Raw genomic sequence first — 25468 nt, forward strand, 5'->3', positions numbered from 1 at the left:
ATGATACAAATTAATTAGTTGAATGTAGCCTTGCGGAGGGAGAGTACACATAAACATTCAGAACATGCCAACTGAAGTCAATGCCAGAGCTCAGCTTGATTTACTCAATTTGCACTGAACCACCGCTCGCCTCGAATCTCCTCCCTCATTCCCGCATTTGACTCAGTAATTCCACCAATCAAACGGAGCGGCTGACCTCTGACATCATGACTTGCCAGCCTTAATCATAGGAAACGTTAAGCAATTCTCAGTCCATTCACTGGGCTAATGTTTCCATTAGTGAGCCATTACTCACCAGTGATACCCTGAGCTCTGCCACTCCAGACAGAAATTCCTGACTGGATAACTAGCATGCATAGCTCCCATAGAATGGAACACAATTGGCTGATATTAATCACTGGGTGCAATGTACACAGAGACATACGGTAACATGGGAACCATTAAACATGTCACTAAGTATTGACCCTGTGTGTGTGTGTCAAATAATGTATTACCCAATTGTCTCCAACCATCCTTATAATGTCATATCATGAATTATATGCATTCATAAAGTAAACCCTTGCTGCGCTATTATTCATGTACTGTATTAGTCAACTGTGCCTGAAGCCGTCCTGTGAGTGATATCACTTCCAAAAGGCTGTGCAGCTCTGAATTTCCTGTCTTCCTTCCTTGCCAGCAGGTGTTTCACAGCACCTCATAGAAATACCTTTAACAATATTTCACAGGAAATATCATAAAGCTGCCCCTCTGAGAGTGAGTTTGATGTGAGTGTGTTCTGGTAGGCTGGAAGATAAGATAGAAAATGTATATAGTGCCAGACAGGGTCTCCATCACAAAACCTGACCTGACATCAAATTCTAATCAGTGGTCAGTTTGGCAGTTTTTCCTCCTAACGGTTAAGGTCAGGATTGGGAGTGTAAGCTGATCCTAGATCTGTGCCAGGCTACTTCTAACCCAGAGTTTGCCAACAGAGAGGTCACTCTCATTATTGTAGCTTTGAAATGTATTGATGTTTGTTCATGAAACTTTTGTTTGTGAATTATGTTTGTTTGATACATTTTTTGTTTGCTGATTTAAACAGAAGTGTACTGCATCACAGCATAGCTTTGAGCTGCCCTATCTGTTGGCAAGATAGCACCGACAGATAGGGAAGCTCTGGTTCTAGCTTCTAAGCAACTTTGCAGTATTTTGTTTTTGTGTGTGTTATTTCTTACATTAACCAGTTGCATCTCTAGGGGCGCTATTTCATTTTTGGATAAAAAACGTTCCCGTTTTAAGCGCGATATTTTGTCACGAAAAGATGCTCGACTAAACACTCTGAAGTTTCAGAATCTGCAAAGATTTTGTCTGTAAGTGCCCCAGAACTCATTCTACAGGCGAAACCAAGACGATACGTCAAACAGGAAATGAGCAGAATTTCTGAAGCTCTGTTTTCTAATGTCTCCTTATATGGCTGTGAATGCGACAGGAATAAGCTTAGACCTTCTGCCGTTTCCCCAAGATGTCGGCAGCATTGTGACGTATTTGTAGGCATATCATTGGAAGATTGGCCATAAGAGACTACATTTTCCAGGGGTCCGCCCGGTGTCCTTTGTCTAAATTTGTGCGTAATCTTCAGGTGCAGGCATTTTCTCCTGGGATTCAGGAGAGAAAGCACACTTCCACGAACGATATATCATCGAAGAGATATGTGAAAAACACCTTGAGGATTGATTCTAAACAACGTTTGCCATGTTTTCAGTCGATATTATGGAGTTAATTTGGAAAAAAGTTCGCGTTTTGAGGACTGAATTTTCTGTTTTTTTTGGTAGCGAAATGTGATGTACAAAACGGAGCTATTTCTAATACACAAAGAATCTTTTTGGAAGAACTGAGCATCTGCTATCTAACTGAGAGTCTCCTCATTGAAAACATCAGAAGTTCTTCAAAGGTAAATGATTTTATTTGAAGGCTTTTATGTTTTTGTTGAAATGTTGCGTGCTAGATGCTAACGCTAATGCTAACGCTAAATGCTACGCTAGCTAGCTACTTTTACACAAATTATTGTTTTCCTATGGTTGAGAAGCATATTTTGAAAATCTGAGATGACAGTGTTGTTTACAAAAGGCTAAGCTTGAGAGATGGCATATTTATTTCATTTCATTTGCGATTTTCATGAATAGTTAACGTTGCGTTATGGTAATGAGCTTGAGTCTGTATTCACGATCCCGGATCCGGGATGGGGAGATCAGAAAGGTTAATAACCCGGGAAATGTTTTGTGTTATTACATACAGCCGGAAAGAACTTCTGGATATCAGAGTGGCGGTAACTCACCAGCATTACGAACAGGAATACGACTTTTCCCGAATTGGATCCTTTGTTCTTAACTCCCATGGCAATTGAACTGATTCCAGAGGCTGATCCAAAACACCGCCTGCGGAGAAGAGGTATGGACTTCTAGTCCGACTCAGGAGGTGCACACAGCACCCACCGCTTCTGAGTATATTACTCAAAAAATGTTCAGTCTCTGGAAAATAAAGTAGATGAGCTCAAGGTGAGAATCTCCTTCCAGAGAGACATCAGGGATTGTAACATACTCTGTTTCACGGAAACATGGCTCTCTTGGGATATAATGTCTTTGTCCACACAGCCAGCTGTGTTCTCAGTACATTATGCAGACAGGAATAAAGAACTCTCCGGGAAGAAGAAAGGCGGGGGTGTATGTTTCATGATTCACTACTCATGGTGTGATTGTGATAACATACAGAAACTCAAGTCCTTTTGTTCACCCGACCTTGAATACCTCACAATCAAATGTCGACCGTATTACATCCCAAGTCACAGCCGTGTATATTCCCCCCTCAAGCCAATACCATGACGGTCCTCAAGGAAATTCACTGGACTTTATGCAAACTGGAAACCACATACAGTATCCTGAGGCTGCATTTATTATAGCTGGGGATTTTAACAAAGCATATTTGAGGAAAACGCTAGCGAAATTTTACCAACACATTGACTGTAGCACTCGCTCTGAGAAACATTAGACCACTGCTACTCAGCTTTTCGAAATGCCTACAAGGCCCTCACCCGCCCTCCCTTTGGCAAATCTGATCAATACTCCATTTTTCTCCTCCCTTCCTATAGGTAGAAACTCCAACAGGGAGTACCTGTGCTAAGGTCTATTCAAAGCTGGTCTGACCAATAAGAATACACGCTTCAAGATTGTTTCAGTCACGCAGATTGGGATATGTTCCAGGTAGCCTCTGAGAATAACATCAATGAATACACGGAAAGAGTGACTGTGTTTATCAGGAAGTGTATAGGAGATGTTGTACCCACTGTGACTATTAACACCTACCCTAACCAGAAACCGTGGATAGATGGCAGCATTCGTGCAAAATTGAAAGTGCGAACCACGGCATTTAACCACGGCAAGGTGACTGAGAATTCAAACAGTGTAGTTATTACCTCCGTAAGGTAATCAAACGTCAAACATGACCATAGAGACAAAGTAGAGTCGCAATATGAGCGGCAGTGTATACAGACAATGACGGACAACAAATGGAAAACCAGACACGTCAAGGACACCGACGTCTTGCTTCCGGACACCTTCTTCGTCTGCTTTGAGGATAACACAGTGCCACCAACGCGGCCCACTAGCAAGAACTGTGGGCTCTCCTTCTCCGTGGCCGACATGAGTAAGACATTTAAGCGTGTTAACCTTCGCAAGGCTGCCAGCCCATACGGCATCCCTAGCCGCGTCCTCAGAGCATGCGCAGACCAGCTGGCTGAAGGGTTTACAGACATATTCAATCTCTCCCTATCCCGTCTGCTGTCCCCACATGCTTCAAGATGTCCACCATTGTTCCTGTACCCAAGAAAGCAAAGGTAACTGAACCAAATAATTACTGCCCCGTAGCACTCACTTCTGTCATCATGAAGTGCTTTGAGAGGCTAGTCAAGGATTGATACACTGCCAATTTTGCAGGTTTTCCTACTTACAAAGCATGTAGAGGTCTGTCATTTTTATCATAGGTACACTTCAACTATGAAAGACGGAATCTAAAACAAAAATCCAGAAAATCACATTGTATGATTTTTAATTAATTCATTAATTTGCATTTTATTGCAGGTAGAGATACTGGTGTGCAAAAGAGCAGAAAAGTAAATAAATAAAAACAGTATGGGGATGAGGTAGGTAAATTGGGTCGGCTATATACGGATGGACTATGTACTGCTGCAGCAATCGGTTAGCTGCCCAGATAGCAGATGTTTAAAGTTGGTGAGGGAGATAAAAGTCTCCAACTTCAACAATTTTTGCAATTCGTTCCAGTCACAGGCAGCAGAAAACTGGAAGGAAAGGTGGCCAAATGAGGTGTTGGCTTTAGGGATGATCAGTGAGATACACCTGCTGGAGCGCGTGCTACGGGTGGGTGTTGCCATCGTGACCAGTGAACTGAGATAAGGTGGAGCTTTACCTAGCATGGACTTGTAGATGACCTAGTGTCAATGGGTCTGGCGACGAATATGTAGCAAGGGCCAACCGACTAGAGCATACAGGTCGCAGTGGTGGGTGGTATAAGGTGCTTTAGTAACAAAGCGGATGGCACTGTGATAAACTGCATCCAGTTTGCTGAGTAGAGTATTGGAAGCCATTTTGTAGATGACATCGCCGAAGTCGAGGATCGGTATGATAGTCAGTTTTACTAGGGTAAGTTTGGCATCGTGAGTGAAGGAGGCTTTGTTACGAAATAGAAAGCCGATTCTATATTTGATTTTGGATTGGAGATGTTTGATATGAGTCTGGAAGGAGAGTTTACAGTCTAGCCAGACACCTAGGTACTTATAGATGTCCACATATTCTAGGTCGGAACCATCCAGGGTGGTGATGCTAGTCGGGCGCGCGGGTGCAGGCAGCGAACGGTTGAAAAGCATGCATTTGGCTTTACTAGCGTTTAAGAGCAGTTGGAGGCCACGGAAGGAGTGTTGTATGGCATTGAAGCTCGTTTGGAGGTTAGATAGCACAGTGTCCAAGGATGGGCCAGAAGTATACAGAATGGTGTCGTCTGCGTAGAGGTGGATCAGGGAATCGCCCGCAGCAAGAGCAACATCATTGATATATACAGAGAAAAGAGTCGGCCCGAGAATTGAACCATGTGGCACCCCCATAGAGACTGCCAGAGGACCGGACAACATGCCCTCCGATTTGACACACTGAACTCTGTCTGCAAAGTAGTTGGAGAACCAGGCAAGGCAGTCATTAGAAAAACCGTGGCTACTGAGTCTGCCGATAAGAATATGGTGATTGACAGAGTCGAAAGCCTTGGCCAGGTTGATGAAGACGGCTGCACAGTACTGTCTTTTATCGATAACGGTTATGATATCTTTTAGTACCTTTAGTGTGGCTGAGGTGCACGCTTGACCGGCTCGGAAACCAGATTGCACAGCGGAGAAGGTACGGTAGGATTCGAGATGGTCAATGATCTGTTTGTTGACTTGGCTTTTGAAGACCTTAGATAGGCAGGGCAGGATGGATATAGGATGGATATAATTTCGTATACTGTAACAGTTTGGGTCCAGGGTGTCTCCCCCTTTGAAGAGGGGGATGACCGCGGCAGCTTTCCAGTCCTTGGGGATCTCAGTCGATATGAAAGAGAGGTTGAACAGGCTGGTAATAGGGGTTGCGACAATGGCGGCGGATAGTTTCAGAAGAGAAATGATTGTTGAAGTTTTCAATTATCATGGATTTATCGGTGGTGACCGTGTTACCTAGCCTCAGTGCAGTAGGCAGCTGGGAGGAGGTGCTCTTGTTCTCCATGGACTTTATAGTGTCCCAGAATTTTTGGGAGTTAGAGCTACAGGATGCACATTTCTGCTTGAAAAAGCTGACTGTGTGTATTGGTTCCTGACTTCCCTGAACAGTTGCATATCGCGGGGACTATTCGATGCTATTGCAGTCCGCCACAGAATGTTTTTGTGCTGGTCGAGGGCAGTCAGGTCTGGAGTGAACCAGGGGCTATATCTGTTCTTAGTTCTGCATTTTTTGAACCGAGCATGCTTATCTAAGATGGTGAGGAAATTACTTTTAAAGAATGAGATAAAAAACACAGGCATTTAACTACACCCACAATAACATCTTCTAAACATGTGTATGTGACCAATAAAATTGGACATGGCGGTTGGAACCAATAATCTCACATTTGGACTCGGACCAAAGGACAGATTTCCACTGGTATAATGTCAATTTCTCGTGGATCTGTTCGCACTTCCTACACCTTCCACTAGATGTCAACAGTCAGTAGAACGTGGAATAAAGCCTCTAGTGTGATGTGGGACCGGGTGGCAGCTATTTGAGTCACTGGCCTGGCAGAATGCCAGTTCCTGGTTACGCAGAGTGGCCTTGCGTTCCATTACTCTGTAGACAAAAACGAATGCTCCGGTTGGAACGTTGTTGGATATATATGATATTAACATCCTGAAGATTGATTCTCTACTTAGTTTGAGCAGTTTATTCGAATTGGAATATAACTTTTTGAAGTTTTCGTCCGAGTTCGCCTGGACCAGCATGTGAACTAAACGTGGTAGCAAAAGTAGCTAATTGGACACTAGTAATGGACATTATGGAATAAAACTAGGAACTAGGATTCCTTGCACTGCATTCTGATGAAAGATCATCAAAGGTAAGAGAATATTTATGATGTAATTTCGTATTTCTGTTGACTCCAACATGGCGGAGAAATGTATTTACGTCTGAGCGCCGTCTCAGATTATTGCATGGTATGGTTTTTTCGTTTAAAAAAAATCTGACCCAGCGGTTGCATTAAGAACCAGTGTATCTTTAATTATATGTAAAACATGTATCTTTCGTCAAAGTTTATGATGAGTATTTCTGTTATCTGACGTAGCTATCTGTAAATACTCCAGATATTTTGGAGGCATTTCTGAACATGGCGCCAATGTAAACCGAAACATAAATGTATTGTGTAACATGATGTCATATGAGTGTCAACTGATGAAGATTATCAAAGGTTAGTGATTAATTGTATCTCTAATTCTGCTTTTGTGACTATCTTTGGCTGGGAAAAACGGCTCTGTGTTTTTTTGGATTTGGTGGTGATCTAACATAAATATATGTGGTGTTTTCGCTGTAAAACATTTAAAAAAACGGACACAATGGGTAGATTAACAAGATGTTTATCTTTCATTTGCTGTATTGGACTTGTTAATGTCTGAAAGTTGAATATTTCTAAAATGTATTTTTGAATTTCGCGCTGCCTTTTCAGCGGAATGTTGGGGGGGGTCCGTTAGCGGAACCTGTGTCCTAGACAGGTTTAACAAGGCCTGTTAATTGAAACAGGTGACTACCTCATGAAGCTGGTTGAGAGAATTCCAAGAGTGTGTAAAGCTGTCATGAAGGCAAAGGGTGGCTACTTTGAAGAATCTCAAATATAAAATATATTTTATTTGTTTAATAATTTTTTGCTTACTAAACTCAGCAAAAAAAGAAACGTCCCTTTTCTAGGACCCTGTCTTTCAAAGATAATTCGTAAAAATCCAAATAACTTCACAGATCTTCACTGTAAAGGGTTTAAACACTGTTTCCCATGCTTGTTCAGTGAACCATAAACAATTCATGAACATGCATCAGTGGAACGGTCGTTAAGACACTAACAGCTTATAGTCATGAAAACTTAGGACACTAAAGAGGCCTATATACTGACTCTGAAAAACACCCAAAGAAAGTGTGAATGTTCCTTAGGCATGCTGCAAAGAGGACTGCAGATGTGTCCAGGGCAATAAATTGCAATGTCCGTACTTTGAGATGCCTAAAATAGCGCTACAGGGAGACAGGACAGACAGCTGATCGTCCTCGCAGTGGCAGACCACGTGTAACAACACCTGCACAGGATTGGTACATCTGAACATCACACCTGCGGGACAGGCACAGGATGGCAACAACAACTGACAGAGTTACACCAGGAACTCACAATCCCTCCATCAGTGCTCAGATTGTCCACAATATGCTGAGAGAAGCTGGACTGGGGGCTTGTAGGCCTGTCGTAAGGCAGGTCCTCACCAGACATCACCGGCAAGAATGTCGCCTATGGGCACAAACCCACCGTCGCTGGACCAGACAGGACTGGCAAAAAGTGCTCTTCACTGACACGGTTTTGACTCACCAGGGGTGATGGTCTGATTCACGTTTATCGTCAAAGGAATGAGCGTTACACCGAGGCCTGTACTCTGGAGCGGGATCGATTTGGAGGTGGAGGGTCCGTCACGGTCTGGGGCGGTGTGTCACAGTATCATCTGACTGAGCTTGTTGTCATTGCAGGCAATCTCAATGCTGTGTGTTAGAGGGAAGACATCCTCCTCCCTCATATGGTACCCTTCCTGCATGCTCATCCTGACATGACCCTCCAGCATGACAATGCCACCACCATTCTGTGTTTGATTTCCTGCAAGACAGGAATGTCAGTGTACTGCCATGGCCAGCGAAGAACCCGGATCTCAATCCCATTGAGCACCTGTAGAATCGGAGGGTGAGAGCTAGGGCCATTCCCCCCAGAAATGTCCGGGAACTTGCAGGTGCCTTGGTGGAAGAGTGGGGTAACATCTCACAGTAAGAACTGGCAAATCTGTTGCAGTACTTAATGCAGCTGGTGGCCACACCAGATACTGACTGTTACTGTTACTTTTCACATGTCTGTGGAACTTGTTCAGTTTATGTCTCAGTTGTTGAATCCAGTAAGGTTCATACAAATAGTTACACATGTTAAGTTTGCTGAAAATAAACGCACTTGACATTGTGGACGTTTCTTTTTTTGCTGAGTTTACATGATTCCTTATGTGTTATTTCATAGTTATTTCATGTCTTCACTATTATTCTACAATGTAGAAAATAGTAAAAATAAATAAAAACCCTTGAATGAATAGGTATATCCAAACATTTGACTGGTACTCTAGGCTATATAAAACTATAAGCTTAAGCATTATCCGTCTTTGTGCCTGTACACTGTTACAGGATGATGCAATGGCACGAAATGTTACTCGACAAACCAAATGAATACAAATGTACTTCTATTTCCAACATCCTCTCTGCATCAAAACATGCTTTCATCATAAATGGCACCCTAGTCTTTTGACCAGAGAACATAGTTCATGAGTACCATAGAGGTTACAGGAGCAGTGTTTCAACCTTCCCAGCTGTGCTACACGGACAAGAGTGAACAGGTCCACTCAGTAATTCGTTGTTTTATTCCCAAGTAGATCAGCATATTGGACCATAACCTAAGTGGGTTGGAAAAGCAATGTACTGCATCTGCATTTGGTCTTATCTATCAAAATGAGAAATTGTGTTATTTTTTTACATTGGATAAAAGTAGAGACACAGAGCTCCAAAATGGTATATCATACACTGCATTTTTTGAGGAACAATGGGGAAGTAATTCTGCTTTGAAAGTTGATCAACTTGTAAACTCACTTTTGAGAAAATGGCCTTTGAACGTTTTGGTATCTAGTGAATAGCTCTTCTTTGTCTACATCCATTCAGCATCGTTCACACCCTCTTAAGCTTTAGCCCCACCCATCTCGTTTTGCTCTCAGAGAGTTCAGTGCGCACACTTGACACTCTGGCTGAGGATATGTTTACCTCTGGATAACATGAAAACAGCCTATCCTCTGACAACAATTTCATTGCGCTTTTTTGCCGATGTTTACTGACTCCGGCCATATTCAACGGGTGTTGTACACTTTAGCTTAAGACATGTAGCTAGCTAGGTAAACAATGTGTAAGATCACACGTCACATAACGTTAGCTAACGAGCCAGCCAGCTGACGTTAGCTAGTTAAACAACAATGAGCATAGTGCCAAATCATGTCATTACTACCCTGCATGAATCTGCTGGAAGCTAACCAACCAGGTTCAATGTTAGCTAGCTGACATTAGGCTCTAACTAGCAAAGCAAACGGCTCTGGGATACGAATAATAACGTCATACACGTTACATGTTAGCTAGGGAGCCAGCCAGCTAATGTTAGCTTGCTAGCCAGGTAAACAATGAACATAGCTAGGTAAACAATGTGTAAGATCACACACGTCACGTAATGTTAGATGAATGTCATATTTCATCTAATACAAGAGCTTTACACACCATTACTGCAACATATGTCAAGTTTTACTACCAGCACTTTCAACAGAACATGCCTCTGTTCTGATATGGTCTTACGTATGAAGCTAAAAATGTAATGAAGGCTCTTACGGAATGTGGGGATGGTGTTAGCTGCTCTTCGCTGCACCGCAGAGTCGTTCCGAACACGCACACACACTCCTTGGGCCTGGGTGGCTGGCTTCGTTATCCTGGTTCCATTACCACCCTGGTGTCTCCATTCCCATCAGTCCCTACTCTACCCTCCTCTCTCTCTCACACACACTGCTCCGACAGGCAGAATAAAAAGCTCCTGCACTCAGCCTGTGGCTCTGAGTGGGTCTGCTGGGGAGTGAGTGAAAGTCCTCAGCCCGAAGCGCTGTGGGGGAGATGGGCCTGGGAATAAGGTACACAGGGTTAGTTTGAGAGTCTGCACACCGTCCTGTGTGGGGGGGGGATGATGGTGTGTGTGTGTGTGTGTGTGTGTGTGTGTGTGTGTGTGTGTGTGTGTGTGTGTACATGTGGACGTGTTTAGCTCCGCTTGTGGGGACATGAAGTCCCCAAAAGAATAGTAAACAAACAAAAATTTGACCAACTGGGGACATTTTGTTGGTCCCCACAAGGTCAAATGCTATTTTTAGGGGTTGAGGTTAGAATTAGGTTCAGGGTTAGGAGCTAGGGTTAGTTTTAGGGTTAGGGTTAAGGTTAGGGTTAGGGTAAGAGTACCGGTTAAGGTTAGGTTTAGGGAAAATAGGATTTTGTATGGGACTGAATTGTGTGTCCCCACAAGTTTAGCTGTACAAGAGTGCGTGTGTGTGTGTTTCTGTATTCTCTTTCCACCAAACATCAATCTTGACCAGACTGGGAGAGGAGGCTGTTAATGCATTTTGCCCCTCCTCTGCTTGTGCACTCTAGCAGTCACAGTGGGGGAATAATATACAATTATATATGACATTTTGCAGATGCTTTTATTCGGAGCTTACAGTCATGCGTGCATACTTTTTCCATATGGGAGGTCCCAGGAATCAAACCCACTATCGTAGCGTTGCAAGCGCCTTGCTCTACCAACTGAGCTACAGAGGACCACAAGAGGGATTCAGGGGGGGGAAGCATCTCTCAAAAAGAGAGACACGTTTTAAGGTGTCAGTGGGTTACTCTGTGCTACACAGAGGTTTTAATGTAAGAGAAGGCCATGAGATAGAAATATGACTTCATAATAGAGATACATTTAGGCAATGTTGGAAGGAGTTTTACATAAGTGGTAGTAGCAGCGGCAGTAGTAGAATTAATAGTACTTAACAGTTGCAACCGAAGAGGAGGGGTACTGTAATGGTAGTAAAAGTGTCAGTAATAGTTGAGCTCTACATAGGACTGTCACACTAAGAGTGGACACAGATGTAGTTACCATGACCAACTGAGCCTTATATTCCTCACTCTTCTAAGTATGTGACTTAAATTAAGTCATGTGAGGAGTTCAATGTGAACATTTCTAACTTCCTGGACAATCATAAGTGACTGAGAAAAAGAGAGAAAAGCACTTACACTAGCTTGAATATACTTTGATTCATTTTTATCAATGAACTCTCAACCTCTTCTATTTACCATAGAACCATTGATGAAAGATAACATTATGGCCCTGATAGAGTCTGAAAAAAAAACAGGACCAGTAAAACCAGAAGAAAAATACAATTATTTTGATTTAAAATTATACAGCTATTTAAACGAGGCCACTTGTAGGCTCATTACACACCCGTTTGAGTTACTTCCCCTGAAAGTGAATTAATGGCGACTCTTTACCGCTGCTTCAGATTGCACAGTTATTGTGAAGTGAGCCTATTAATCAACATTATCCTTTCCAATAGGGGGTAAATGGCTTTTTTTCCACACCAAGATAGCTGATTACATCCTTTGGTTCACCCTACACCTTCTCAAACACAAAGAGTGAGGTGTTCATCATGGGAAGCCCTGATACAGTGCCTTGCGAAAGTATTCGGCCCCCTTGCACTTTGCGACCTTTTGCCACATTTCAGGCTTCAAACATAAAGATATAAAACTGTATTTTTTTGTGAAGAATCAACAACATGTGGGACACAATCATGAAGTGGAACGACATTTATTGGATATTTCAAACTTTTTTAACAAATCAAAAACTGAAAAATTGGGCGTGCAAAATTATTCAGCCCCTTTACTTTCAGTGCAGCAAACTCTCTCCAGAAGTTCAGTGAGGATCTCTGAATGATCCAATGTTGACCTAAATGACTAATGATGATAAATGCAATCCACCTGTGTGTAATGAAGTCTCCGTATAAATGCACCTGCACTGTGATAGTCTCAGAGGTCCGTTAAAAGCGCAGAGAGCATCATGAAGAACAAGGAACACACCAGGCAGGTCCGAGATACTGTTGTGGAGAAGTTTAAAGCCGGATTTGGATACAAAAAGATTTCCCAAGCTTTAAACATCCCAAGGAGCACTGTGCAAGCGATAATATTGAAATGGAAGGAGTATCAGACCACTGCAAATCTACCAAGACCTGGCCTTCCCTCTAAACTTTCAGCTCATACAAGGAGAAGACTGATCAGAGATGCAGCCAAGAGGCCCATGATCACTCTGGATGAACTGCAGAGATCTACAGCTGAGGTGGGAGACTCTGTCCATAGGACAACAATCAGTCGTATATTGCACAAATCTGGCCTTTATGGAAGAGTGGCAAGAAGAAAGCCATTTCTTAAAGATATCCATAAAAAGTGTTGTTTAAAGTTTGCCACAAGCCACCTGGGAGACACACCAAACATGTGGAAGAAGGTGCTCTGGTCAGATGAAACCAAAATGGAACTTTTTGGCAACAATGCAAAACGTTATGTTTGGCGTGAAAGCAACACAGCTCATCACCCTGCCCAGACCATCCCCACTGTCAAACATGGTGGTGGCAGCATCATGGTTTGGGCCTGCTTTTCTTCAGCAGGGACAGGGAAGATGGTTAAAATTGATGGGAAGATGGATGGAGCCAAATACAGGACCATTCTGGAAGAAAACCTGATGGAGTCTGCAAAAGACCTGAGACTGGGACGGAGATTTGTCTTCCAACAAGACAATGATCCAAAACATAAAGCAAAATCTACAATGGAATGGTTCAAAAATAAACATATCCAGGTGTTAGAATGGCCAAGTCAAAGTCCAGACCTGAATCCAATCGAGAATCTGTGGAAAGAACTGAAAACTGCTGTTCACAAATGCTCTCCATCCAACCTCACTGAGCTCGAGCTGTTTTGCAAGGAGGAATGGGAAAAAATCAGTCTCTCGATGTGCAAAACTGATAGAGACATACCCCAAGCAACTTACAGCTGTAATCGCAGCAAAAGGTGGCGCTACAAAGTATTAACTTAAGGGGGCTGAATAATTTTGCACGCCCAATTTTTCAGTTTTTGATTTGTTAAAAAAGTTTGAAATATCCAATAAATGTCGTTCCACTTCATGATTGTGTCCCACTTGTTGTTGATTCTTCACAAAAAAATACAGTTTTATATCTTTATGTTTGAAGCCTGAAATGTGGCAAAAGGTCGCAAAGTTCAAGGGGGCCGAATAATTTCGCAAGGCACTGTATTTGTCATTGAATTTGTGGTAGCCATTATGAATAGGGAAAAATAGTCCCAGCCTACTGTACAGTGCCTTGCCAAATTATTCATCCCTCTTGGCATTTTTGGTAATTTAAATAGATTTTTATTTGGATTTCATGTAATGGACATACATAAAATAGTCCTAATTGGCGAAATGAAATGAAAAAAATGACTTGTTTCAAAAATGAAATAAAAAATTTAACGGAAAAGTGGTGCATGCATATGTATTCACCACCTTTGCTATGAAGTCCCTAAATAAGATCTGGTTCAACCAATTTAACTAACATAATTAGTTAAATAAATTCCACCTGTGTGCAATCTAAGTGTCACATGATCTCAGTATATATATATATATATGAAAGGAATATGGCACCACAGAAAACCTGCCAAGAGAGGGCCGCCCACCAAAACTCACAGAGCAGACAAGGAGGGCATTAATCAGAGAGGCAACAAAGAGACCAAAGATAATCCTGAAGGAGCTGCAAAGCTCCACAGAGGAGATTGGAGTATCTGTCCATAGGACCGCTTTAAGCCGTACACTCCACAGAGCTGGGCTTTACGGAAGAGTGGCCAGAAAAAAAGCCATTGCTTAAAGAAAAAAATTAGCAAACACGTTTGGTGTTTGCCAAAAGACATGTGGGAGACTCCTCGAACATATGAAAGAAGGTACTCTGGTCAGATGAGACTAAAATGTAGCTTTTTGGCCATCAAGGAAAATGCTATGTCTGGAGGCAATCCAAATCCAACACCTCTCATCACCCCGAGAATACCATCCCCACAGTGAAGCATGGTGGTGACAGCATCATGCTGTGGGGATCTTTTTCCATCGGCAGGGACTGGGAAACTGGTCAGAATTGAAGGAATGATGGATGGCGCTAAATACAGGTAAATTCTTGAAGGAAACCTGTTTCAGTCTTCCAGAAATTTGAGACTGGCACGGAGGTTCACCTTCCAGCATGACAATGATCCTAAGCATACTGCTAAAGCAGCACTCGAGTGGTTTAAAGGGAAACATTTAAATGTATTGAAATGGCCTAGTCAAAGCCCAGACCTCAATCCAATTGAGAATCTGTGGTATGACTTAAAGATTGCTCTATACCAACGGAACCCATCCAACTTCAAAGAGCTGGAGCAGTTTTGCCTTGAAGAATGGGCAAAAATCCCAGTGGCTAGATGTGCCAAGCTTACAGAGACATACCCCAAGAGACTTGCAGCTGTAATTGCTGCAAAAGTTGGCTCTACAAAGTATTTACTTTGGGGGGGTGAATAGTTATGCACGCTCAAGTTATCCGTTTTTTTGTCTTATTTCTTGTCTGTTTCATAATAAAAAATATGTTGCATCTTGAAAGTGGTAAAAGTTGTATAAATCAAATGATACAACCCCCCCCCCCCCACATTTTTATTTTTTTATTTTAATTCCAGGTTGTAAGGCAACAAAATAGGGAAAATGCCAAAGGGGTGAACTGTATTAACATATTTTTTTGTAGCGAGAGCCATGCTAATGCTAAGTGTAGTTAGCAACAGATAGTGGATGGAATATATTTGGGATGCTGGTAGCAGAGAAGTGTTGGAATTCACATAAAATTAGTGGAATGCTGAGTGTAGTTAGCAGTACCTAGCTAAAGAAAGTGAATGGAATCTATTTGGGATGTTGCTATCAGAGAATTGTGGGTATGTGTACGTGGCTAGCCTCAACCTCATCTGTTAGTCAAAGGTTATCTGTCTACTTGTCAACAGGGGAAGAGCGAAGGATGAGACTGTATGCGTGTGAGCCAATACGCAAGGGAGGTAGGAGAAAGACTCTACCATGTGGTTCAGTCAACCTGTCTGCGACAACTGGATAATCAAGGGTGTCAGTGTCTTCTCCCCGTCTTCACCACCGTTATCTGGAGGGATTGTTTGTCGTCGCGGGCCACCCCGTCTCCCCTGACAACCATGTCCTTTTTGACCCGAGTAAGAGGGGCCAGTGGCTGGCGGTGACAACCTCGCCATCATTAGTCACCCACGGCAACAGCTTCAGCAACAAAGCAAAGGCCATTGGTGTCATGTCTGTGTGACAATGTCTAGCCACTCATTCCTACAATATTAGCGGTGCCGAGGTCAATATCACACCAATAGGGCCAAATTGATCTAATGCTAAATCTTCTGGGTAATGGGGCTGGTGATCGGTGATCACTAAAATGTATGTTTAGAGGACCAACTTTGCCCCTCTAGTGTATGTAGCCACATGCAGGCTGGTTTTTGACATTCTTAACTATATTGACAGCGTTTTATTAATTGTGGTATTGTCAATATCCAGTAGGCAGTGCTTTGCAGATATTGATGTTGTCAGATTCTCAGGAGAATTATCACTTAACATGAGTGTGAGTCAATGACACAAATTCCTCTTCTTTATGACATTTACTAAATAGAGACGTGGGTAGAACTTATTTAGTTACAGAATATTCATCAGGATCGTCCATATATCTTAGTAGTAGTGACAGATTGCTGGGTTCCCTGGCTAATATGCTAATGGTCATGTTAATGCAATCTGGAGTAAGAGGCTAGGTTAACTGGATACAACACCATGATCATTTCCAGGAAAAGCCAAATGCTAACGCTTTCCATGAGCACAGTTTCACCTGTCAACACATTAACACTCTTTAAAACAAGAAAACATTTATGCCTGTGTGCACTGCAGGGAGAAAGAATGGACAGTTTATAGTTTGAATCAAATGTCATTTTAGGAGAACACCATATGGTCCTAGGATGCATCCCAAATGGCACCCTATTCCCAATGGGGTTCTGGTTAAAAGTAGTGCATTATAAGGAATAGGGTGCTATTTGGGACGCAGACCTGTTTTTTAATGTTGAGGTAGTTGATATGTCATTAAAGTGCGGTCTCACTGCGTCTCAAAACAAACACAGTTCTAAAAATGTCTCTGTCAATAATTTGGTTAATATTAGGCCTTACAGAGTACTGAGTCTGTCCTAATATGGACACCGTATAGAGAGCATTGGTTCCACACTTTGAAATATTGTCGTATAGAAAATGCATTAGGTTGTTATAACGATTACAGGTCTCTAGGTGTATTGAACTGGTAGACGCCTGGCTGTGTGGTGTTGTTGTTGCTAGCGCCGACCGATTCCAGCCCCATTCCGCACCATGATTCATCCATCTTGCTGCTCCTCACGCCTGTACTGTATTCGATAAAGCTATAATTTCCCCTTAACAGAGTGGATATTACAGGGTATCCCAGCAACAGCCACCAGTTCAAATTGGACCAACTTAGAAAGGCTGCTCGTATTAGCACAGGGTGAATGGATTCTGTACACAAATAGAAGCTAACAGCAGGCTTGAAATGGATGAATCAGGTTGACAAGAACGAATCAGGCCGGTGACCTTGGCGAGCAAAATCTAGAAATGATCTGGTATATTGATGTCTCAGGGGTGATATGTGTTTTTCTTCGCATGTGAAAATGTACCATGTAAAAGACATGGAACATATCTATCAAACGTTCCACTTAAAGCTAGATGTGTTGACTTTTGGTAATGGTCTTTATGGATATGGCTACCGTAAGCCTGTTTGATTTATATATATTTTCATCAACATTGCTGATTTGTTTTATACAAATAAGAACACACACAATATCAGTTTGATTTGTTTTGATGGAATATATTAAGGGGAGGACAGAGTGGAGAAATCATATCAGACAACATAGTGTAGCATCTGGGCTCATGAATCACCCTGCAAGAGAAGTCTAATAAAATTAGATGCTTGATCCTGTATCGTATTATTGGACACAGTAGAACTTTGGACACTGGTAATAACCAAAACAAATGTGTAATCTGAGTCTCACAGACCTGCAGCATTGGTATTAACCTGGATTCACTGTCTACGTAAATGTCCCTTCTGGCTCTTGCAATTACCCTATTATTCTAAACATTACTCATCTAACATGGTCTCGGATATGAGAAAATGTGGGCCCTCTGCACCGCATTATAAGATCTGTGGAAGGAAAAGTACCACCAGAATCACATCAAAGAGCCTTTGTGCCTACTGCCTTGACATCGCAAAGATGCTGCGTTGGACTTAACATTCATAATCCACTTTAAAAAGTCATTTTTTGAAGGTCACTGTTGAAGGTCTGATCTTCTGACGTTCTGTTGAAGGTCTGACCTTCCCCATATGGTCAGGGAACATTTAGAGAAAGTGAGTGTAAAATGTTGGGCATTTACACTACCGTTCCAAAAATGTGGGGTCACTTTAGAAATGTCCTTGTTTCTCGCATGGAATAGCCTTCTGAGAAATGAACAAGAATTGACTGACGAGTTTCAGAAGAAAGTTAATTGTTTCCGGACATTTTGAGCCTGTAACCGAACCCACAAATGCTGATGCTCCAGATACTCAACTAGTCTAAAGAAGGCCAGTTGTATTGTTTCTTTAATCAGAACAACAGTTTTCAGCTGTGCAAACATAATTGCAAAAGGGTTTTCTAATGATCAATTAGCATTTTAAAATGATAAACTTGGATTAGCTAACACAACGTGCCATTGTAACACAGGAGTGATGGTGGCTGATAATGGGCCTCTGTACGCCTGTGTAGATATTACATTAAAAATCAGCCGTTTCCAAATACAATAGTCATTTACAACATTAACAATGTCTACACTCTATTTCTGATCAATTTGATGTTATTTTAATGGACAAATAATTGTGCTTTTCTTTCAAAAACAAGGACATTTCTAAGTGACCCCAAACTTTTGAACGGTAGTGTATATTCATGATTCCGCACACTTCGTCGTCAAGGGCAGCTGTGACATCCCACCGCACTGTGATTTCATACTGATTGAATTAGCTGTCTACCTCCCAGTCATGTCTTTATGTTATCTAACCAGGACAATCTGATGGCTGATGGGAAAGAAGGTCCTTGGTGAAACCGCAGAGCGCTCCGTCTAATGACACCTCTGTCATGCATGGCCATTTTTATACCATTTTCACACTACAGTGCCAAGCTGAGCTGTACTCGGCTGTCCTGGTAATGCATCCTGGAAAGGACAATGTGAAAAGAAAATATTTGAGCCAGCACAGTACGGTTTGGGTCGGCCATATAGTGTGAAACTGGCATGAGAAGGTAAAACAATGCCATTCCTCTGACATAAACATATCAATGCGATAAGGCTAATTACCCACACACTTAATTTAAGCTGAGGTAGGAAACACATGTATTCCATTGTTTGTGGTTGTTATTATACTTTTTTTCTACTTGTTTTGTTGATCACATTCCCAGAATTCAGAAGTGCCTTATGAGTATTATGGTTGAGCATAATTGGACAGCCCACTCAAGCTCTTGAACGCGATAGAATGTGGCGCTGGAGAACCAACCTATCATAAACACACCACTCAGATGTGTCCATCATTAGAAGTTTAACCAGAGAGGAGTAAAGCCTACATATTTTCTCATGCATTTGGATCTTTTCCAATAGTCACAAAACGCAATTAAAAAATCAAGTTGGACAGTAAACACAGTTTCTCAATGAAATAGTCTCTGGGTTGTAAGAGTCTCGGGGGTCTCTATTCCTGCTGTTGTATTTGTCACTAAAGAACAACCCATTTTTCTTTGAGTTTCTGGACTTGGATTTGGTTCCGCTTTGTATTCTCCTCACAACTGTGGAGATGAAGCTGTTACTGTGCTTCTCTATGTCTACATGTAAATATCCCCTCTCTTCTTATCAATATTTCTCATGATGCATGTTGAGAGAATTCAGAGATAAGGCTTTAATGAATATTTTCTCCTGGTCATTCATTAGACTTCAGGCAGCTCCTATTCCCTTCTTTGATTCATACAGGAAGTGTTTAACCAGAGAGAATGGAGACAGAAAGCCACTGCAAATGCAGGATGCTTTATTACACTGTAATTAATTACCCAACCTGATGACTGTCATTAATCTGCTGTCGTCTAGTTGATTTAGAGTAAGCGTGGACACATCTGTGGTAAGGCATCACTGTCTCCTTATTTTTGGAGGGAAAGTCACTTCCTTTATAAACAGGAAGTAGGAGAACTCCTCTGAGGAGAGAATCCAACACATCAGCAGATGTGAATGAACCAGTACACCAGGTCAGAAAGGGTATACAGAAACAGCTAACAAAAGCATTTAAAAAAAACACATTTTGTCTTCCAATTAAAAAATAAGGGACGTTGGGAGGTTGAAGATTCTGGCTTGGCAATGACCGTCTGGTAGCAGATGGTTCAGAAACAATTCCTGTCTGTTTGGTCTAGACCTCGTCAGCACTGATGGCTATTATGACTGTTGACTCGTCAGGTTCCTAAAATCACCCATAAAGTTGTAATTTCTCAGCAGCTGCTGTCTGCTCTGCAGAGGGAGAATTTGTCAAGGATGATTAGATCAGTGGCAGTATTAGCAGGCACTAGCATTAGCATTGCCCCCATCAAGACTTCCTCTGATCCAAATATTTTCCACCCAGTGGATCTCTAGAATCTCTACACTTACGCATCTCTCTATCTGTCAGCCTGAGCGATTTCCTCTTCCCTAGAGCGGCTCAATCCAGTTGGGAGAGGAGGATTTTATAAGTGAGTATAGCCACATGGAGACAGGGAGTGGGGCTTCTTCTCCCCAGCCCATGTCCATCGACATAGATCAAGGTCACAACGCTGGTTACTTCTACCTCAGATATTCAGGCTCCTTTTTCATTTTTCAGTTCAGAAAGTGGATTGAATTGAATTTAAGGACTGAAAATTGCCCATCAATTTTCTTTGAATTAACTCCCTGAATTGAAAACTGAATTGACCCCAACCCTGAACCTAATATACTAAACAGTAGAAAAATATATACCCACAGCACCTTCTATTAATCTCTTCAAGGTACATTTTAATTGGGGACTGCCTAGCACAAGACATTGACCCTGCCTACCCAATGTGTCTCATGTCCTGAAGAAAAGTTTGCATAATCCAGCATTAACAGATAGTATCAGAATGTTTCCAGCCCTGGTATAATTAGTGCCATGTGTTGAGCGGGGTATTAAAAGTTAATTGAGTTGATGTCTCTCTGTATGAAGAACTTTGATCTGCTCTGACTCCAGGGGCACTATTTTCGGCTGGATTTAAGGCAGTGCTAGTGTCAAACACATATTACTTTGCAATTTTGTCATGTAAAAACTAGTGCCCTACATTATCCAGTCCTTACAGCAAGTTGAGCAATGTACCTGTTTTATATCAGCTAGCTTGTCCTCAGATTTCTGAAGTGTGTCCTTAAAAAGATGATCCAAAGTGCTCATTTCAGGCAGCGCTGATAGGGATATTTAAGACCAACCAAAAGCTGGTTTTAGAAGTACCTCAGTTTGTTCTGGCAAGAATTTTGAAAGCGGAAAAGCAGCCTATCCAGCCCTGATACCCACAGCCCATATGCGCATGGAACAAAAGTAGCCTAATGTGCTTTTGGTGCCTGTATACTTCATATTTGGAAACATGAAAAACGTATGTTTTTTCCCATTTCGTTGTATTTTACTAAAAACAAAGCATAGACTCCCCTCCTCTCAATCAAAACTTTTTTTGATCTGCCCATTGCAATCGCGAAATAGTCAAGACTGTCGATAAAGGGTTTGGCTCCTGAGACCGCTTGGAAATAAATCTTAATCACCTTTATTAAAATATCAAGTTTGAGAGGAGTAAAACAGTGAGCTGACATTCCCTTTTAATCTATGCATTGTACAGTGCCTTGCAAAAGTATTCATCCCCCTTGGCATTTTTCCTATTTTGTTGCATTACAACCTGTAATTTAAATGGATTTTTATTTAGATTTCATGTAATGGACAATCACAAAATAGTCCAAATTGGTGAAGTAAAATGAAAAAAATTAACATTTTTTTACAGAAAAGTGGCGCGTGCAAATGTATTCACCCCCTTTGCTATGAAGCCCCTAAATAAGATCGGGTGCAACCAATTACCTTCAAAAGTCACATGATCTGTCACATGATATCAGTATACCTGCTCTGAAAGGCCCCAGAGTCTGTAACACCACTAAGCAAGGGACACCACCAAGCAAGTGGCACCATGAAGACCAAGGAGCTCTCCAAACAGGTCAGGGACAAAAATGTGAGTACATCAGGGTTGGGTAAAACAAAAAATCTTAAACTTTGAACATCCCATGGAGCACCATTAAATCCATTATTAAAAAAATGGAAAGAATATGGCAACACAACAAACCTGCCAAGTGAGGGTTGCCCGCCAAAACTCACGGACCAGGCAAAGAGGGCATTAATTAACCTGTCTAGGACACAGGTTCCGCTAACGGAACCTCCCCCCAACATTCCGCTGAAAAGGCAGCGCGGGAAATTCAAAAATATATTTTTTTAATATTTAACTTTCACACATTAACAAGTCCAGTACAGCAAATGAAAGATAAACATCTTATTAATCTACCCATCGTGTCTGATTTTTAAAATGTTTTACAGTGAAAACACAACATAACACAACACAACATAACATGTTAGATCACCACCAAATCCAAAAAAACACACAGCCATTTTTCCCAGCCAAAGATAGAGTCACAAAAGCAGACTTAGAGATAAAATGAATCACAAACATTTGTTAATCTTCATTAGATGACACTCATATGACATCATGTTACACAATACATTTATGTTTTGTTCGATAATATGCATATTTATATCCACAAATCTCGGTTTACATTGACGCCATGTTCAGAAATGCCTCCAAAATATCCAGAGTAATTGTCAAGTTCTGACCTTTATTTCCTTTGTTTTGTCTTTATTCAGTATGGTCAGGGTGTGAGTTGGGGTGGGCAGTCTATGTGTGTTTTTCTATGTTGGGTTTTTGAGTTCAGCCTAGTATGGTTCTCAATCAGAGGCATGTGTCGTTAGTTGTCTCTGATTGAGAATCATACTTAGGTAGCCTGTGTTTCACTTTTGAGATGTCGGTGTTTGTTTCCGTGTGAGTGTTTGTTGCCACACGGTACTGTTTCGGTTTCGTTCATGTTCACATTTATGGTTTTGTATTCCATAGTGTTCAGTTTATGTCTTTAAATAAACGTTATGGACAATTACCACACTGCGCATTGGTCCTCCGATCCTTCTCGCTACTCCTCCTCAGAAGAGGAGGAAGAATGCCGTTACAGAAACACCCACGAGGTAGGGACCAAGCAGCGTGGAAACAGGCAGCAGCAGCAGGAGAGGCAGTGAAACCTGGAGAGATGGACTTGGGAGGAGAAAATAGACGGCAAGGAACCCTGGGCACAGCCGGGTGAATATCATCGCCCCAAGGCAGAGCTGGAGGCAGCGAAAGCCGAGAGGCGGCATTATGAGGAGCTAGCTCGGCAGAGCGGCTGGAAGCACGAGAAGCAGCCCCCAAAATTTATTGGGAGCGGCACACGGGGAGTGTGGCGAGTTCAGGTAGGAGACCTGCGCCAACTTCTCGTGCATACCGTAGAGCGAGAGGGACCGGGCAGGCACCGTGCTATGCGGTGGAACTCACGGTGTCCCCGGTGCGTGTGCATAGCCCGATGTGGTACATTCCAGCTCCTCATATCGGCCGGGCTAGAGTGGGCAGCGAGCCAGGTGCCATGAAGCCGGCTCTATGCATCTGGTCTCCAGTGCGTCTAACTCGGGCAGGCGTACATGGCACCAGCCTTACGCATGGTGTCCCCGGTTCGCCAGGACAGCCCAGTACACGGTATTTCACCTCGCCACACTGTCCTGGCTACGGGGAGCATTCAACCTGGTAAGGTTGGGCAGGCTCGGTGCTCAAGAGCTCCAGTGCGCCTGCACGGTCCGGTCTATCCGGTGCCACCTCCACGCACCAGCCCTCCGGTGGCAGCCCCCTGCACCAGGCTGTCTCTCAGTCTTCTCCCTACAGGTGCTCCCGTCTGTCCTAGGCCGCCAGAGTCTCCCGTCTGTCCTGAGCCTCAATCAGAGGCAGGTGTCGTTAGTTGTCTCTGATTGAGAGTCATACTTAGGTAGCCTGTGTTTCACTTTTGAGTTGTGGGTGTTTGTTTCCGTGTGAGTGTTTGTTGCCACAAGGTACTGTTTCGGTTTTGTTCATGTTCACATTTATTGTTTTGTATTTCATAGTGTTTAGTTTGTCTTTAAATATACGTTATGGACACTTATCACGATGCGCATTGCTCCTCCGATCCTTCTCGCTACTTCTCCTCAGAAGAGGAGGAAGAATGCCGTTACAGTAATTACAGAGAGCTACGTCATATAACAGAAATACTCATCATAAACTTTGACGAAAGATACATGTTTTACATATAACTAAACATACACTGGTTCTTAATGCAACCGCTGTGTCAGATTTTTTTAAAACATTACAAAAAAAGCATACCATGCAATAATCTGAGACTGCGCTCAGAAGTAAATATATTTCTCCGCCATGTTGTAGTCAACAGAAATACGAAATTACATCAGAAATATTCCCATTGATGATCTTTCATCAGAATTCAGTGCAAGGAATCCTAGTACCGCAATAAATCGTTGTTTTATTCCATAATGTCCATTACTAGTGTCCAATTAGCTACTTTTGCTAGCACGTTTAGTTCACATGTCCAAAAGCTGGCGCTGGTCCAGGCAAAAAGTTATATTCCAGGTCGAATAAACTGGTCAAACTAAGTAGAGAATCAATCTTCAGGATGTTATTATATATCCAATGACCTTCCAACCGGAGGCGACATAATGACTACTGCGCGTAACCAGGAACTGGCATTCTGCCAGACCAGTGACTCAAATAGCTGCCATCCGGTCCCACATCAAACTAGAGGCTTCATTCCATGTTCTACTGACTGTTGACATCTAGTGGAAGGTGTAGGATGTGCGAACAGATCCATATCTTATTTGGATGTGAATAGGCGATGAGTTGAAAATCAACCAGCCCCAGAATTTCCACATCCTGTTTGGAAGTTTGCCTGCCCTATGAGTTCTGTTATACTCACAGACATAATTCAAACAGTTTTAGAAACTTCAGAGTGTTTTCTATCCAATAGTAATAATAATATGCATTTATTAGCATCTGGGACAGAGTAGGAGGCAGTTCACTATGGGCACGTAATTCATCCAAAGTGAAAATGCTGGCCCCTATCAGAGAGGCAACCAAGAGACCAAAAACAACCCTGAAGGAGCTGCAAAGCTCCACAGCAGAGATTGGAGTATCTGCCCATAGGACCACTTTAAGCCGTACACTCCACAGAGCCGGACTTTATGGAAGAGTGGCCAGAAAAAAAAGCCATTGCTTAAAGAAAAAAATGAGCAAACACTATTGGTGTTTGCCAAAAGGCATGTGGGAGACTCCCCGAACATATGGAGGAAGGTACTCTGGTCAGATGAGACTAAAATTGTGCTTTTTGGCCATCAAGAAAAACGTTATGTCTGGCGCAAATCCAACACCTCTCATCACCCCGAGAACACCATCCTGCATGGTGGTGGCAGCATCATGCTCTGGGGATTTTTTTCCATCGGCAGGGACTGGGATTCTGGTCAGAATTGAAAGAATGATGTATGGCGCTAAATACAGGGAAATTCTTGAAGGAAACCTGTTTCAGTCTTTCATAAATTTGAGACTGGCACGGAGGCAACAAAATAGGAGAAATGCCAAGGGAGGTGAATACTGTTTATTGCCATCTACAAAATTGTATTACTTGCTGATTCACTTTGAGAGACTGAGCAAATCTGGCCCATTGCCAGGTAGGTGGTTATATAGAAATGTGGCCCTTT

General features: G+C 42.4%; 1 protein-coding gene across 1 annotated transcript in view; it reads left to right on the plus strand.

Moving 5' to 3' along the window:
* The first annotated feature begins 1343 nt into the window (after positions 1–1343).
* Positions 1344–25468, plus strand: part of LOC149975154 (uncharacterized) — a 53411-nt gene continuing 29286 nt past the window's right edge. The window contains exons 1-2 of the mRNA XM_090209690.1: positions 1344–1930; positions 2275–3868. Of these exons, the coding sequence (XP_090065816.1) occupies positions 3528–3868 (341 nt within the window). The 5' untranslated portion in view covers positions 1344–1930; positions 2275–3527. The remainder of the gene's footprint in view (positions 1931–2274; positions 3869–25468) is intronic.

Source organism: Oncorhynchus mykiss, chromosome 19 (genome assembly GCF_057628025.1).
Source record: "Oncorhynchus mykiss isolate SJ-2025 chromosome 19, ASM5762802v1, whole genome shotgun sequence".
NCBI lineage: Eukaryota > Metazoa > Chordata > Actinopteri > Salmoniformes > Salmonidae > Oncorhynchus > Oncorhynchus mykiss.